Consider the following 15,208-nt stretch of genomic DNA (forward strand, 5'->3'; position numbering starts at 1 on the left):
CCACAGTTATAAGGATACTCAAGAATATTCTAGAAACTTCCAAGAAATTTAGTGAGACCCTCAAGGATATGAAAAAGGACCAATCATAAATTAAGCATACACTGACTGAAATAAAGAATATACAGAGATCCAACAGCAGACTAGAGGATCCCAAGAATCAAGTCAAATATTTGAAATATTAAGAAATAAAAAACACCCAACTGGAAGAGCAAAAAGAAAAGAGAATCCAAAAGTATGAAGAGAGTATAAGGACCCTTGGGACAACTTCAAGTGTACCAACATCTGAATTATGTGCATGCCAGAAGAAGACAGAGAGCAAGATATTGAAGGCCTATTGAAAGAAATAATGACAGAAAACTTTCTCTACCTGGTGAAAGAAATAGATTTACAAGTTTAAGAAGTGCACAGAACCCCAAACAAAAGAAATCCAAAGAGGACCACACCAAGACACATCATAATAAAAATGCCAAGGGCAAAAGACAAAGAGAGAATATTAAAAGCAGCAAGAGAAAACCAGTTAGTTACCTACAAGTGAGTACCCATATGACTGTCAGCTGATTTCTCAAAGAAACTATGCAGGCCAGAAGAGAGTGGCAAGAAATATTCAAAGTGATATATAGCAAGAACCTACAACCAAAATTACTCTACCCAGCAAAAGTATCAATTAGAATTGAAGGTCAGATAAAGAGCTTCACAGACAAGAAAAAGCTAAAGAGGTTCATCACCACCAAACCAGTATTATATGAAATGCTGAAGGGTATTCTTTAAGAAGATGAAGAAGAAGAAAAGGGTAAAGATAAAAAATATGAACAACAAAGTGACAACAAATACATATTTATTAACAAGTGAATCTAAAAATCAAATGAATAAAAAATCTGATGAGCCGAATAAACTGATGAATATAATACAATCGGGGGCATAGAAAGGGAATGGACTGACAATTTTCTGCGGGGAGGAGAATTGGAGGGTGTGGGAAGAGATTGGACAAAAATCTTACACCTATGGATAAAAACAGTAGGGGGGGTAAGGGCATAGGGTGGGGTGGGAACCGGGTGGAGGGGAGCTTTGGGGTAAAAAAGAGGAACACCTATAATAATCTGAACAATTAATATTTATTAAAATAATAATAATAATAAATGTGATTTTCAAACCTCTGAAGAAAAAATTCTAAGGAGACCATATTATTACAATAAACTCTTCTATTTACAGCTAATATTTCCATCCTAGCAAAATCTATGGGAAAATACACACCAACTTTTAGAAAGAGAAGAGTGAAAATTTAGGTTGGGACTTTAAACTGTATCCACTACAATATTACTATTAAAATAATTATATATTAATATATATATTGCAGGAACACAAGTGCCTGGTACATTATTTTATACTTTTCTTTGTACTTTAAATTAATATTTAGAGATTAGAAATACAGATCCTATAAAAATTGTATTACCGGTATGTGTTTATTAATTATGAGAAGGAAGGCTAATCTTCTAACTTGTAGAAAACCAAATTAGTCCGGCTGGCATGACTCAGTGGTTGAGCATCCACCTATGAACCAGGTTATCATGGTTCAATTCCTGGTCAGGGCATATGCCTAGGTTGTGGGCTTGATCCCCAGTGGGGAGCCTGAAGGAGGCAGCCAGTCAGTTAATGATTCTCTGTCATCAATGATGTTTCTATAACTCTCTCCCTCTCTCTTCCTCTCTGATTTTTTTTTTAATGCCCTAGCTAGTTTGGCTCAGTGTATAGAGCATCAGCCTACTGACTAAAGGGTCCCAGGTTTGACTCTGGTCAAAGGCACATGCCCAGATTGCGGGCTCGATCCCAGGGGGGTTGAGGTGGGAGGGTGGGAGAGTAAAGCTGATCAAAGATTCCTCTCTCATTATTGATGTTTCTATCTTTCCCTTTCCATTTCTCTCTGAAATTAATTTAAAAAATATATATATATATATAATAAAAAAAGTAATCATAAATGGTGGTACATAGCTAAAACTATCAAATATCTCCAAATTCTATGATTAAGTTCAAAACATAAAAATTGGCTTGGAAATAATTATCTTCAACAACAGATTAAATCCTAATGTATTTCTATAAAAATATATAAACAGAAGAGAAAACACTGAAAATACAAAAGGTAAAGAAAATGAACAAAAAAAACCCTAAAATATGATCACTCAAATTAGCATTTAAAAATTAACATTAAGATGAATTATCATTGTATAATTTATCAGTTTAGCAAGTGACTGACAATGCCCATGCTAGTCTGGATGTGGTGAAAGCAGAACATTTATACTCTGCTGATATTTGCTTAATTTGGCACAATCATTTAGCAATTGTTATGTGTCATATAAATTAAAAACATTACATACTTTATTTATGCCATTTTTTAAAATTTTCCCAAAGGAATCAATCCATAAGAAAAAGACTCAAGATAGTCCTTAAAATACATTATAATGTATATTGGAAGCTCCTAATTGCCTCATAAGAGACTATTATTTCAATACACTTTAGTCTTTTTTTTTTTTTTTCTTATTGACTTTTAGAGAGAGAAGAAGGGAGAGAAAGAAATATTGATGTGAGAGCACATTGATCAGCTGCTTCCTGCCCACTTTCTCCCAGGGACCAAACCTGCAACCTTTCCATGCTCCAGATGAAGCCCAACAGAGTTTCACTGGCCAGGCCATTTTAGTCATTTTTAATGACAACCATAGCAACAAGGGAAGAGTTTATAAATAGAAATGGGGAAGGGAGGGAATGGGAAAGAAGCAAGAAGAAACATTTAAAATACAGTGGTGCCTCACACAACGAACTTAATTCGTTCCAGGAGCAAGTTTGTTATGCGAAAAGTTCGTTATGTGAAAAGCGTTTTCCCATAACAATACATGTTAAAAAAAATAATTCGTTCTGTAGCATAAAATATGCTAAGATGACATAAAAAAAATATGCTAAGATGACATATTTTTATTTAGATACATCTAAAAATATAATTTTTTTTTTAAAAAACACTCATTTTTTAAATTTTAAGACAGACTAAGTAGAGTCTACCGAATCTTGCACATCTTCATCCATTTTCTGCTTTTTGGCCGATGGTTTCATGAAAAACCTGTCCAAAGTTCGCTGTGCGAGGCGTTTGTTATGCGAGGCACCACTGTAATGCAAAATAAGGATTGAACTAGGGCAGGGGTGGGGAACTTATGGCCTGCAGGTCATATAAGCCTGAGAAATCTTTTGGTCTGGCCCTGTCAAGGCAACCACAGGTGAGACTCAAAATTCAATAAATCTAGGATTTTTTTCCCCCATAGCAACATAAATCTATATTAAGTGAATCATAATAATAATGCAGATTTTGAAGGACAAGCAAGGAATGACCATTATGGGGTAGATAGGACACATATGATGAGTACATGACAGTACAGACATGTATGCTCTCATCAGCTCTCCATGGTCCATATGCCTATATTGCAGTGACTCAGAGGACAGTCAGTGCCAGCTGGCTGAGAGTGTACACACTGGAAAAGTGTAAACACACTGTGGTAAAACTATAGCGATCCAGTAATGATGAGACCAGATACAATGAGATTATCCCTAGGGACGTTGATGACTTTGCCTCCAATGACTGACAATGATGTTGTTGACTTTTTGTTGACACAGATGATAAATCCAATCCAACCTTTATCCACACATCCATGATCAACAATCCTTGTAAAAACTAATCTCAGATGAAGATTAAAGAAATAACAATACACCGAAACCAGTTTGGCTCAGTGGATAGAGCGACAGCCTGAGGACTGGAAGGTCCCAGGTTCGATTCCGGTCAAGGGCATGTACCTTGGTTGCGGGCACATTCCTGGTAAGGGGTGTGCAAGAGGCAGCTGATCGACGATTCTCTCTCATCAATGTTTCTAACTCTCTATTCCTTTTTTTTCCCTCTGTGTAAAAAATCAATAAAATATATTTTTTTAAAAAGAAGAAATAACAATACACTAAAAAGACCTCAAGAGCCCATGAAACGAATGTTGGATATGTTCCAAATCCAGGATACAGGATTAGAACAGCAATCAAAGGAAAATAATTGCAGCATGACGACACACTGGATAGTTATTAAACTTAAGTGGTGTGACATCCTACAAATGGTGACTATAAAAAAAGAGAAAACTTGATGTGCAGTGTCAATCTTTCCAAGAGAAATGGACAAATGATTATTTTGGTTAATCCTCACCTGAGGATAGTTTTTTTTTTTGTTTTTTTTTTTTTTTTTTAAGAGAGTAGAAGGAAGGGGGAGAGATACACAGAGAGACACATCAATTGTTTGCTTCCCACACATGCCCTGATGAGGGCCAAGGATTGAGCCTATTACCGAGGTATGTGCCCTTGACCGAAATCAAACCCTGGGCCCTTCAGTTCATGGGCAGACACTATCCACTGAGCAAAACCAGCTAGGACCAAATGATTATTTTGTTGTTGTTGTTGAAGTCAAAGACGAACCTATATGCCCAGTTTGTGACGATGTGTTAACAATAATGAAAAAAGCTAACCTGGATCATCATTATGGCTCAAAACATGCTATCCTCAATCAATTGAGAGGCCAACTGTGTCAGGATAAAATCAATATTCTTCAGTGGAGTTTAGAATCACAACAATCTGCTTTTACTAAGCCTCCTTGTGACAGGGACAACATTATTCCGATGAGTTATGGAGTGAGGGAGCAAGTCTCACAGAAGCTGAGGCCTCATGTGAGGGAGAGTTTGTGAAAGAGGGCATCGGGGCTGCTACAGAACTGTTAGTACCAGAGACATTAAAATTGTTTCAGAGTGTTAGTTTGTCTCGGAGAACCGTCTCAGATGGAATTACTGACAGCACAAGATATTGAAAAAAACACTGAAGAATTTCCAACTTTTGTCTCTGGCTTGTGACAAGACAAGGTCATAACAAATACAACCAATCGGGTCATTTTCATTCATTCAGAGTTTGACACATGAGAGGAACTGCTGTCACTGGAAACCATGCATGGCACTTGTTTTAACAACGAAAAAAATCTGAGATAATATTTGAAAAGTGGCCTTACTACTAACAGAGGTACAGCCATGATTGGCTCACAAAAAGCGTTAATTGCATTTGTCAAGAAAGAACTGAATCATTTCAGTCTTGGTCCAAGGGGTTTAATTATATGCCACTGCACCATAGACTAAGAAAATCTCTGTGCACAGTCATTGCGGCTCAACAATGTTTTGTCAATAAAGTGTCACATGTAAATGTTGTCAGAAGCAGAGGTTTTAATAGCTGCCAGGTTAAGGGGTTACTGAATGATCTTGACTGAGTATAATGATCTCATTTATTGCTGTGAAGTGTGGTGGCTGAGTCGCAGGAACATGCTCTCGAGGTTTTATGAACTAAGTTGATGAAGTCAAGCAGTTCATGGAGATGATGGGAAAACCCGTCTGGGGAACTCAATGATAGCAAGTGGCTGTGTGACCTAGCGTTCTTGGTGGACATTACCAAGTACCTCTCAGAGCTGAATGTCAAGCTGCAGGGCCCCAACCAGCTTCTCAGCTCCCTGCTTTCAAATGTGAAGTGAAATCATTTGAAGCTAAATTAAGACTTTTAGAAAGTGCAACTCAAAAGGAGTAATTTGGTGCATTTCCCTATTCTGGAAGGACAAAAGCCTTCTAGGACAGTTGAATATGCTGGTGAATGTGGGAAACTATGAGTCCATTTAATGAAAGTTTCAAGGACATGAAAAGAAAACCAGTGGAACAGAACATCTTTGCTACACGGTTCCATGTGGAACCCGCTGATGTGCATGATAACCTACAACACAAAATCATTCAGCTACAAAGCGATGATGAGCTGAAAGCTAAGTACAACAACCTCCCGCTGCTTGAGTTCTATACACATGATGTAAGCCAGTGGTCGGCAAACTGCGGCTTGAGAACCACATGCGGGCGCAGCACATACAGTGTGATTGAAACTTTGTGGCCCATGCGCAGAAGTCGGTTTTTGGCTCTCAAAAGAAATTTCAGTCGTTGTACTGTTGATATCTGGCTCTGCTGACTATGAGTTTGCTGACCACTGATGTAAGCAATGATGAATTTCCCACTCTGAGGAGACATGCATTGAAATATGCATCTGTGTTTGGAACAACTTACTGCTGGGAGCAGTTCTTTTCAAAAGTTAGCATTACAAAGTCGACTGAGCTCCAGACAGATGGAGGCAACCCCTGGAGAAGCAGTTTCGAGTAGCAACATCAATACCAGCTAACCTCACAAGCCTCACTAAAGAGAAGTGGGTCTAGCCAACAGATCAAGAGTTAATTAAATGTTTGACCACATACAGCAGGCTAATTTTTAAGTTCATAATTTTGTAGGGCCTACGAAAGATGTTATAAATATCCACTGGCCCTTGGCAGAAAAAAGGGTAAGGTGACTGAGACACTCCCTTGGGTGGATACCAGAAAAAACACAAATTTCACAACAATTAAGGTAAGCACTATTTTTAAAAGACAAAATTAATGTAAAAACATCCATGATGAAAAAAAAAATCGCTATTTTAAATAAAAACAAGATCTGGCTTTTCATTTGCAGCATCCTGAGACAGCCTCCCTTGCCTCGCCCTAAGGGAAGACAAGGATCCTGCTGTTTACACTGATGGTCTTCATCATTACTTTTTGTAGATTTTTAAATAGAAAGCTATAAAATGCATTGAACCATCATTTATTCGAATTGAAGCCTCCAATTTTACACCTCGGATGAGTGCCTCTACTCGCCCTACTCCCAGCCCTGTGTAAATCTTGGTAATAAACCGTGTTAAGAAGACAGTGGTTTTTATTTCTTCGGTGAATAAACTTTATATATTTAAGCCCAAACTGAAAGTGCGGCTCCCCACAATCCTTAACCCTCAGGGCAGCGGCCCAGACTCTGCGAGGCCCCGGGGTGCGCGGTCAGGACAAGGGTTGCCTCGGGGCCTCACCATGAAGCGCAAGTTAGCCCCTTCGGGCTTGACCTTGCTTCGGAGTTCATTGTGGAGGTTCACGTACTCATTGATAAACCTTACGTCCTCTTCATGCGGCAGTAAGTCCGCGCTCAGGCCCGGAGTCAGCAGTAGCAGCCAGAGCTCACAGAGCCACAGCCTCAAATCGGCCCCTGGCGCCGGGGGGAGCCACGGGGCGTACCGGTCCGGTGCAAAGGGCCTCGGCGCCTCCATGGTCCACCGGCCGAGGACCGGCCAGTGCGCACGCGCCGGCCCGCCCCAATCAGCTGGCCACGCAGACCAGGTTGGCCCCGCCCCCTCAGACCAGGTTGGCCCCGCCCCTTGAGGGCAAGCTCTGCCCTTGCGAATGGTGTGGGTGAAGTTCCCCCTGGCCTGTAGGCTTGCAGAACTCAGGGAGGCTTGAGTCCAATGAGTGCAGGCTCTTCACTAAGCTAGTTAATGCAGTTGAATATTATCCCGAGTTGATTTCTGGAACCAAATGACGTGTCATCGTTTATTAATAAGCCCTCTGTACAGTAAATACCAATTGCTGAATAATTGACTGAGAAACCTTCTAATATGCCAGAGTAAATAATCATTCTTTTGTGATATTGATGTAAATTATTTCCCCCCTCCGCCATGCTTACCTGTTGACCTGGGAATTTAATGCAGAACATGCTCTTTATTTTCCTCGTAGACTGAAAAATACCCTCTTTAAGGTGGACTTCACTGAGATTTTTCTCTCAGTGTTTTGCAGGAAATCACAAAATAAATGGATGATTGGAAGCTCAACTAAGGATCATAAAAATATCATAAGCTTTAAATATTTCCATATTTTTCTCTTACCGGAGTTTCGATCAGCTGCCTCTTGCACGCCCCCTACTGGGGTTGTGCCAGCAAGCAAGGTACATGCCCTTGACCAGAATCGAACTTGGGACCTTTCAGTCCACAGACCGACGCTCTATCCACTGAGTCAAACTGGTTTCGGCTTATTTTTGTTTTCATTTCTCCTTTCAAACAACCATTACTAGTGTCCTACCAGATTTTGGCTTGTGCTTTTTACAAACAATTTGCTCTAGAAAACTTACTTTGAAGGATATAAGTTCTAGGCACAAAATAAAAGCACACATTTGTTTGGGGGTTCCAATTGTATCCTCCTATATAATAAAAGGGTAATATGCAAATTGGCCAAGTGGTGGAATGACCAGAACACCCTTGGACCCTCGCCCTGGCCAGCCTGCCCCTGAGAGCCCCTATTGGGCACACCAGTTGGAACCCACCAGTGCACAAATTCATGCACCGGGCCTCTAGTATAACATATTGTGCTTGATAGCATTAAGGAGATATTCAAAATCATTGACACTGGGACAGAATTTTGCCACAAAGAAAGCATTATAACCAGTTGGTCAAAATATCTAAAAAGAAATGTGCTTTAAAAAATTATCTATGGTGTATACCAAGCATGTCAAACTCATGGCCTGTAGGCCACATGCAGTCCACAACAAATATTTTTTGCAGCCCAGCTAATATAACGGTAAGTAAGAAACATTTTAATAAAATTTTGTAACTTAATTTTTACAATATCCTATTACACATAATTATTAATAATGAAATACAATGTTTGCTAATAACTGATTACTATAATTGTATTGCATTTATTTCCCTTAGGTACCTTACGCACTCTCTTTCACTAATACTAGCAGTGAATATTTTAGCAGCCAATTGCCACATCATTAGTCTTGGACTGACTTGTTTGGTGTGTGCAACAGGAAATATTTTACTTTTGGAGAACAAGAAATATAGGTTTATTTGCATTGTGCTTATTAATTTGTGCAGTTATTCAGTGTCTAGTAAGTTAATGTTCAAGAAAAAATATTAATTTTTATTAGAATGTTCTATTATTTTATGTTAAAAACTAGGGGCCCGGTACAAAAAAAAAATTGTACATGGGGGGAGAGGAAGAGTGTTCTCTCAGCCCAGTCTAATTAGCATAATGCCCTTTTGGTAGTATAGATAGATTATGTAGGATAGGATTGCTTAAATGGAACTGGGGAAGCCTTTTTCAGCAGGAGGAGATGCTCTTGGCAGAGAAAAACACATAATCCCTATATCTGGACTGACAGCCAGCCATATGCACTATATTGCCAAACCAGTCATGAAAAAATTGAACTGCTTTTTTATACCTTATATCAATCAGCTGTTTCCCCTAAAACTCCTACTCAGCCCCCACCTTAGGTTCTGCCTTCGCAGTTCACCCAGATTAGATTCTGATTGGTCAGTTTCTATGCTAGTCAGCGTTAAAAGCTCCACCTCCTAGGCAGCCATTGGCAACTCACACTTCACCCAGATTTGGTTCTGATTGGCTGGTTTATATGCCAGTCAGCATCCAAAGCTCCGTCTCCTAGGCAACCATTGACTCCTGGCTCTTCACCCAGATTTGGCTCTGATTGGTCGGTTTCTATGCCAGTCAGAGTCTCTGGGCCTACCTCTGGGCCTGATCAAAGAGGCAGGACTGATCAGCAGCGAGAGAAACAAAGGGAGGCTGCTGGCAAAGCCAGGAGAGAAAGAGAGAGGCAAGGGCTGATCAACAGCTGCCTTGCAGGCTGGGGATCAGACCTTGCCTCTCTCTCTACAGGCTTCTCACTGGGCCTGATCCATAGCAACCCAGCACTGACTTCCGGTGTTGCCTTCAGCCTTGGTCGTTAGGAACCCTGTCTCTCTCTCTCTCTCTCTCTCATATATATATATATATGTAAATATATATATATATATATATATATATATATATATATATATATATATATATATATATATATATAATATTACTCATTTATTTTAGTCCTCTGTATTCAGCATGTCTCTATTGAAATAAACCTATGTTTCTGTGAAAATTGAAGCTTTTGTATTTTTGCGGCCCACATAAACTTGAACCTGGTTTATTTGGCCCGTGTTAGCCTTTGAGTTTGACATGCTTGGTGTACACAATTGAAAGCAATAGACCTCAGAAGATAGTTTCATTCATGCCTTTAGTCATTTAGTTAATATATATTACCAGACAGTGTGTTCTTGGGTTGACAATGATTGGTAGGCAAGACACAGGCTCTGCTTCCAAGTAGCTTACAATTTAGAAACTAGCAACTCGGTAACTTTTATACCCTGTGAAAAATACCAAGCGTTTCTTGAGTGTGTTGTCAAGAAAGTAAAGAACACAGGTGAGTGAAACAAAGGAAAAGGCATGTAATATATATGCCAGGAGAGTGGAAAAGGCTAAGAATATTTTACCCACCAGAGATATTTCAGGGGTGAAAATGGCAGGTGCTGAAAGGTGAAATTCCTTTATGATGTTGATACTGTTATTAGATTATGAAAATTGCTATAGTGAAACACAAGATTAAACAAAATTATGCAATCATAGATTACAAAGAAATTTAGGCTGTTTTACTAGTTCCATGTTTTAGACATTTCTCTGACACATTATTGACAGGCGATCATTATATCCTCTGCTTAAATAATTATACTCACAAGGAAGTCACCATTTCTCTATTACTAGATTCCTCACTCGACAAGTATTTCTTTAGGACCTCTGTGTGTCAGAGTTACAAATGCTGAACAAGCTAGATATATGTATCCACATGACGCTTTTAGTTAAAGGTGTTACAGACAAATCAAACTATTCTAGAACCATATTTATTTAAAAATATCCTGACTATGTGTTAGGAGCTATTTTATTTTATTTTATTTTTATTGTGGTAAAATAGACATAACAAAATTTATAATTTTAATCATAATTAGTATAAAAATCAGTGGCAGTTATATTTACAGTGCTGTATAACCATCACCACTATCCTATGCTGTTTTAAATGTGTGTCTACTCATTTAAAAAATAAAATAATCCTCTATACAGATATTATTATGTTCATTTTAGAGATGGAAAAGGTGAGAAAAAGTGGGAAGATGAACTTTACTTCATTAAAATATAAATAAAGGATAACTGAGAAAGGTATTTGGTACATAAATGTCAAAGGAGTAAAATCACGAATGTTTCATTAATGCAAATTTAAGAATAACTAAAAATTCCTGAGAAAATGAACAACAGCATTAGAAAAATGAATGAAGGAGGTGAACAAAAAACAAAACACACAAAAAAAAGACCAACCCAAAAATAATGTGGTAGAACGTGGTCTTAGGGACTAACCAATAGCTTGCTTCCATTCCAAAGTTAAAACCATGAAATAGGGTATAAATCTGGGAATAGTAGTAATATAAAATTTTGGCTCCTAAACTTACATTACTTTTAAATTCTTGAGGTCAATATTTATTTAGTATGGTAGCATGTATGCAACAACTTCTAGAAATCTTCCCTGAAACAACATTTCCCAAGATTACCTTAATAACTCTCAAAAAATATAGTATTTGTAAATCTGAGTGCAGTTTATGAAAATATATTTAAGTCTACAAATAATTAAAGAAATAAAAGTTAATATAATTTATCTCACACACTTATTGAGAGGATTATATGAATTATATGTAAAGCACTTAGTTGCTTGGAACATTGAAAATGTTATTTAACTTTTAGTTTTGATTAAATTTAATACTATTAATAAGTACTACCTCATTTTCATTTATATTGATGAGAGCTAAAATAAATTTTTAACACTTAGCATTTTGCCAGATATATTATTATATATCCTTAATACATACTTGTTGAATTATAGTCATCAGTGTGGTCTCACTAATTATAAGGCACAAATCCATTGTGTCAACACCAGTTGAGTATCTGGTGATTTTCACTAGGGGTGCATAGCTTTCCTGAGGGAAAATGGGACTTCCACAGAGAGTGATGATGATGGGATTTGCTTGTTTCCTTTGCTGCAGTGTGTACATCAGGGTAGACTGAATTGCAGATTATATTACCTAGTTTTAACTAAAGAAAGAATCAAAACATGATCATATGTCTTGCAAAAATAGCTGAAAAGATATTGCAGATTATAGTTGTAAAGATATAAATACAAGGAAACAATATCAATCATTTGATTATTGTTTTCCTAGCATAAACATCTCTTTTATACATTTTAAAATTTATTTTGTTATCTTTTTTAGGTTTAACTTTTGTGTATTTTTAAATATATATTGCTCTATTTTAAAAATGCACACAATACAAATAATTAATGCTACATATATACTTTTGGTTCAAGCTTAGAGTCACTAATTTCCTGGTTTGTTAGGGAATGCCTTGGGTTTACTGTGTTTTCCTATGTCCTGGGAAACCCCTCAGTCTCAGGCAAATCAAGACTGTTGGTCACTGCAATATATATATATTTTTACTGATAGAATGGATAATCAAAATATTATGGGGACTATATTAAACTCTCCTTCCCAAGTGTTAAGAACGGGATAAATCTGACCCAGTTAAGACTGACAAGCTTGATCCTTTAACCTCCAAATAATAGGCAATTTATGGGAATTTCAAACATAGGTAGGACAAAAGGATTCCTAGAAAATTATACTACTCAAACCCTGAGTTAACAGCCCTCATCCTACCTAATACTAGACGAACATGTAAATTGACCCTACCTCTGCTATGCCCACAGCCAATCAGAGCGAGTAGTCAAGAGTCTTTGGTTATGATCACAAGAAGTAGAAAAGACATCTCCTTGGTTCATATTTTCTCTTATTGCCAATGAAGGGAAATTCCACTAGTAAGTCAGAGGCCCTCCCGCTACCCAACCTCTGTTCACAGCTTAAGCAGAGGTAGAACACTCTTCAAATAGACATCCCATTTTCTGAGAACTGTCACTACTGTAACAGGGAGTAAAGCTTCATACCAGTCTGACTAACCATGAGATAGAAGTAGAATAAAATGTACTAAAAAACTGACAAAAGCAATGAACGTACTGACAGTTTCCTTATAAACACATTGCAGGCATCAGCAGTTCTAGTCCTTGCTTATACAAAAAACGGCCTTGACTTTGGTTTGATCATCCAACTGCAGGAATTTGGCTATTGTATATGTTGACATTAACAATCCATATTGGGACCAGCAAGAACACTGCCTGCTTGTCCACAGCCTCTCCTCCTGATCTCTTTGTTCTGTCTCCCCTCTCTTTCCCTTTAAAAACCCCTGCCTACACTGAGGTGCTAAGATGGATTTTGGACAAGAGTCTCTCATCTTCTTGAGATGTCGACACTTGAATAAACCTTTCTTTTTTTTACCAGCATCTCTCTCACAAGTTTGGTGTTCGTGGTGGCAGGCAGTCGAACCTTGTTTCTGATTACACTATTGGCACGTTCCTGTAGCTGTCAATTTAATACTCTGACAAATATTTCTTTAAAATCAGAGGATATAATTTTGTAAAAATTTATTTTTCAAGTGGTCTGTAGAATTTCAATTAACCTGATTAAAGAAACTTATATGTGTTTGGATGAATAAGAAGTCTGAAGAAATAAGGGAGTAATTATATTAAAAAATCAGAGAATATTTTAATTATTAATGAAAAATTTTAATTAAAAATCTATGAAGACAATGCAACCATTAGAAAAGTATACTCTATAAATGTCAACTTACCTATAGCCTATTTAAAAGTACAAGTTGAGGAGTAATTATGAATTAAAATCTTAACGACATAATAAACAAATAGTTTACTAAAATGATAATGATTCCGTGTAGATGATACCAAATAGCAGTGTGGTGGTAAATTTTACATGTCCATGTAGCTAGACTATGTTTGCCAGTGTTTGGTCAAACACTGATTTAGATGTTGCTATAATGTGAGTAGCTCCATCTAATCGGTTAAGAGTAAAGGCAGAGATTCCCTGAGTATTAGTGCCTTCAGATCACAAAACAGGGATTCTGTCTTATTTTCCAGGTTTTAGACTCAAGACTATAACAGCAACTCTTACATGAGTCTCCATTCTGCCAGCTTGCCATACATATTCCAGACTTGCTAGCTGCCACATCATGTAAGCCAATTTCTTTTCTTTTCTTTTTTTCTTTCTTTCTTTTTTTAAATATATTTTATTGATTTTAGAGAGGAAGGGAGAGGAAGAGGAAAAAACAGAAATATCAATAATGAGAGAGAATCATTGATCGCTGCCTTCTGCATGCCCCCTACTGGGGATTCAGCCCGAAACCCAGGAATATGTCCTTGGCTGGAATGGAACCTGGGACACTTCAGTTCAAAGGCCAATCTATCCATTGAGCCAAACCAGCTAGGGCATAAGCCAATTTCTTAAAATCTTCCTCCCCTCTCTCTTTCGCTCCCCCCACCTCTCAATTTTTATCTCTCTCTTACAATCTCCACACTGTTGGTTTTCTGGAGAACCCTGACTAACACAGGAAGATTTGAAATGTAAAAAATCACTTGGTTTAATTTTTAAAAAATACATACTTTTATTGATTTCAGAGTTGAAGAGAGAGAAAGAGAGAGATAGAAAGGTAGAGATAGATAGATAGATAGATAGATAGATAGATAGATAGATAGATAGATGGATAGAGAAAGAGAGAGAAACATCAATGATGAGAGAATTATTGATTGGCTGCCTTCTGCATGCCCCACACTGGGGATGGAGCCTGCAACTCCAGCATGTGCCCTCACCAGGAATCCAACCATGACTTCCTGGTTCATAGGTCTACACTCAGCCACTGAGCCATGCCAGCCCTGTGGTTTCTTTTAAAAAATATATATTTTCATATGTTTTTATTGATTTCAGAGAAAGGAAGGAAGAGAAAGAGAGAGATAGAAACATCAATGATGAAAATCATTGATTGGCTGCCTCATGCAAGACCCTGGGGACCAAGCCCTAAACCTGGGCATGTGCACTGGTACATGGTTTGATGCTCAATCACTGAGCAATACTGGCCCGACCACTTGGTTTCATTTTTAAGAATAGCATCAATCACCCAGCAATGTGGAAATTCTTAGGTATTTGGTAATGTTTATCAAATAACTCTCAAAATAAGGTGGGGGGGGGGAGATATCTGTAATACTCTCAAGGATAAAAAATAAAATATGAACTCTTAAAAATGCATTTAAAAATAGTTTTCAATATTTATAGCTGAGGGAAGTTGGTGGTTATTTTAGTTGATAAGGAAAACATCTAGATATTTTAGTCCAGAATAGTCAACTACTCAATATAAATTATTTTTTAAAACTGTATTAATGGAATAATCTTTTTTATTTGTCTTCAGAAAAAATGCCAGAATTGAGCAATTCTTTGGTTTGTAGAGATGTTTTAACTATAC

At 37.5% G+C, this 15,208-nt stretch overlaps 1 protein-coding gene across 1 annotated transcript in view; it reads right to left on the reverse strand.

Moving 5' to 3' along the window:
* The window catches only part of GLIPR1L2 (GLIPR1 like 2), a 36,942-nt gene extending 29,731 nt beyond the window's left edge, over positions 1 to 7,211 (reverse strand). Inside the window, exon 1 of the mRNA XM_084876319.1 lies at positions 6,967 to 7,211. Within this exon, the coding sequence (XP_084732445.1) occupies positions 6,967 to 7,200 (234 nt within the window). The 5' untranslated portion in view covers positions 7,201 to 7,211. The remainder of the gene's footprint in view (positions 1 to 6,966) is intronic.
* Between the last annotated feature and the right edge of the window lie 7,997 nt (positions 7,212 to 15,208).

The sequence above is a fragment of the Pipistrellus hanaki genome, assembly GCF_964339955.1.
Source record: "Pipistrellus hanaki genome assembly, chromosome: 3".
Lineage (NCBI taxonomy): Eukaryota > Metazoa > Chordata > Mammalia > Chiroptera > Vespertilionidae > Pipistrellus > Pipistrellus hanaki.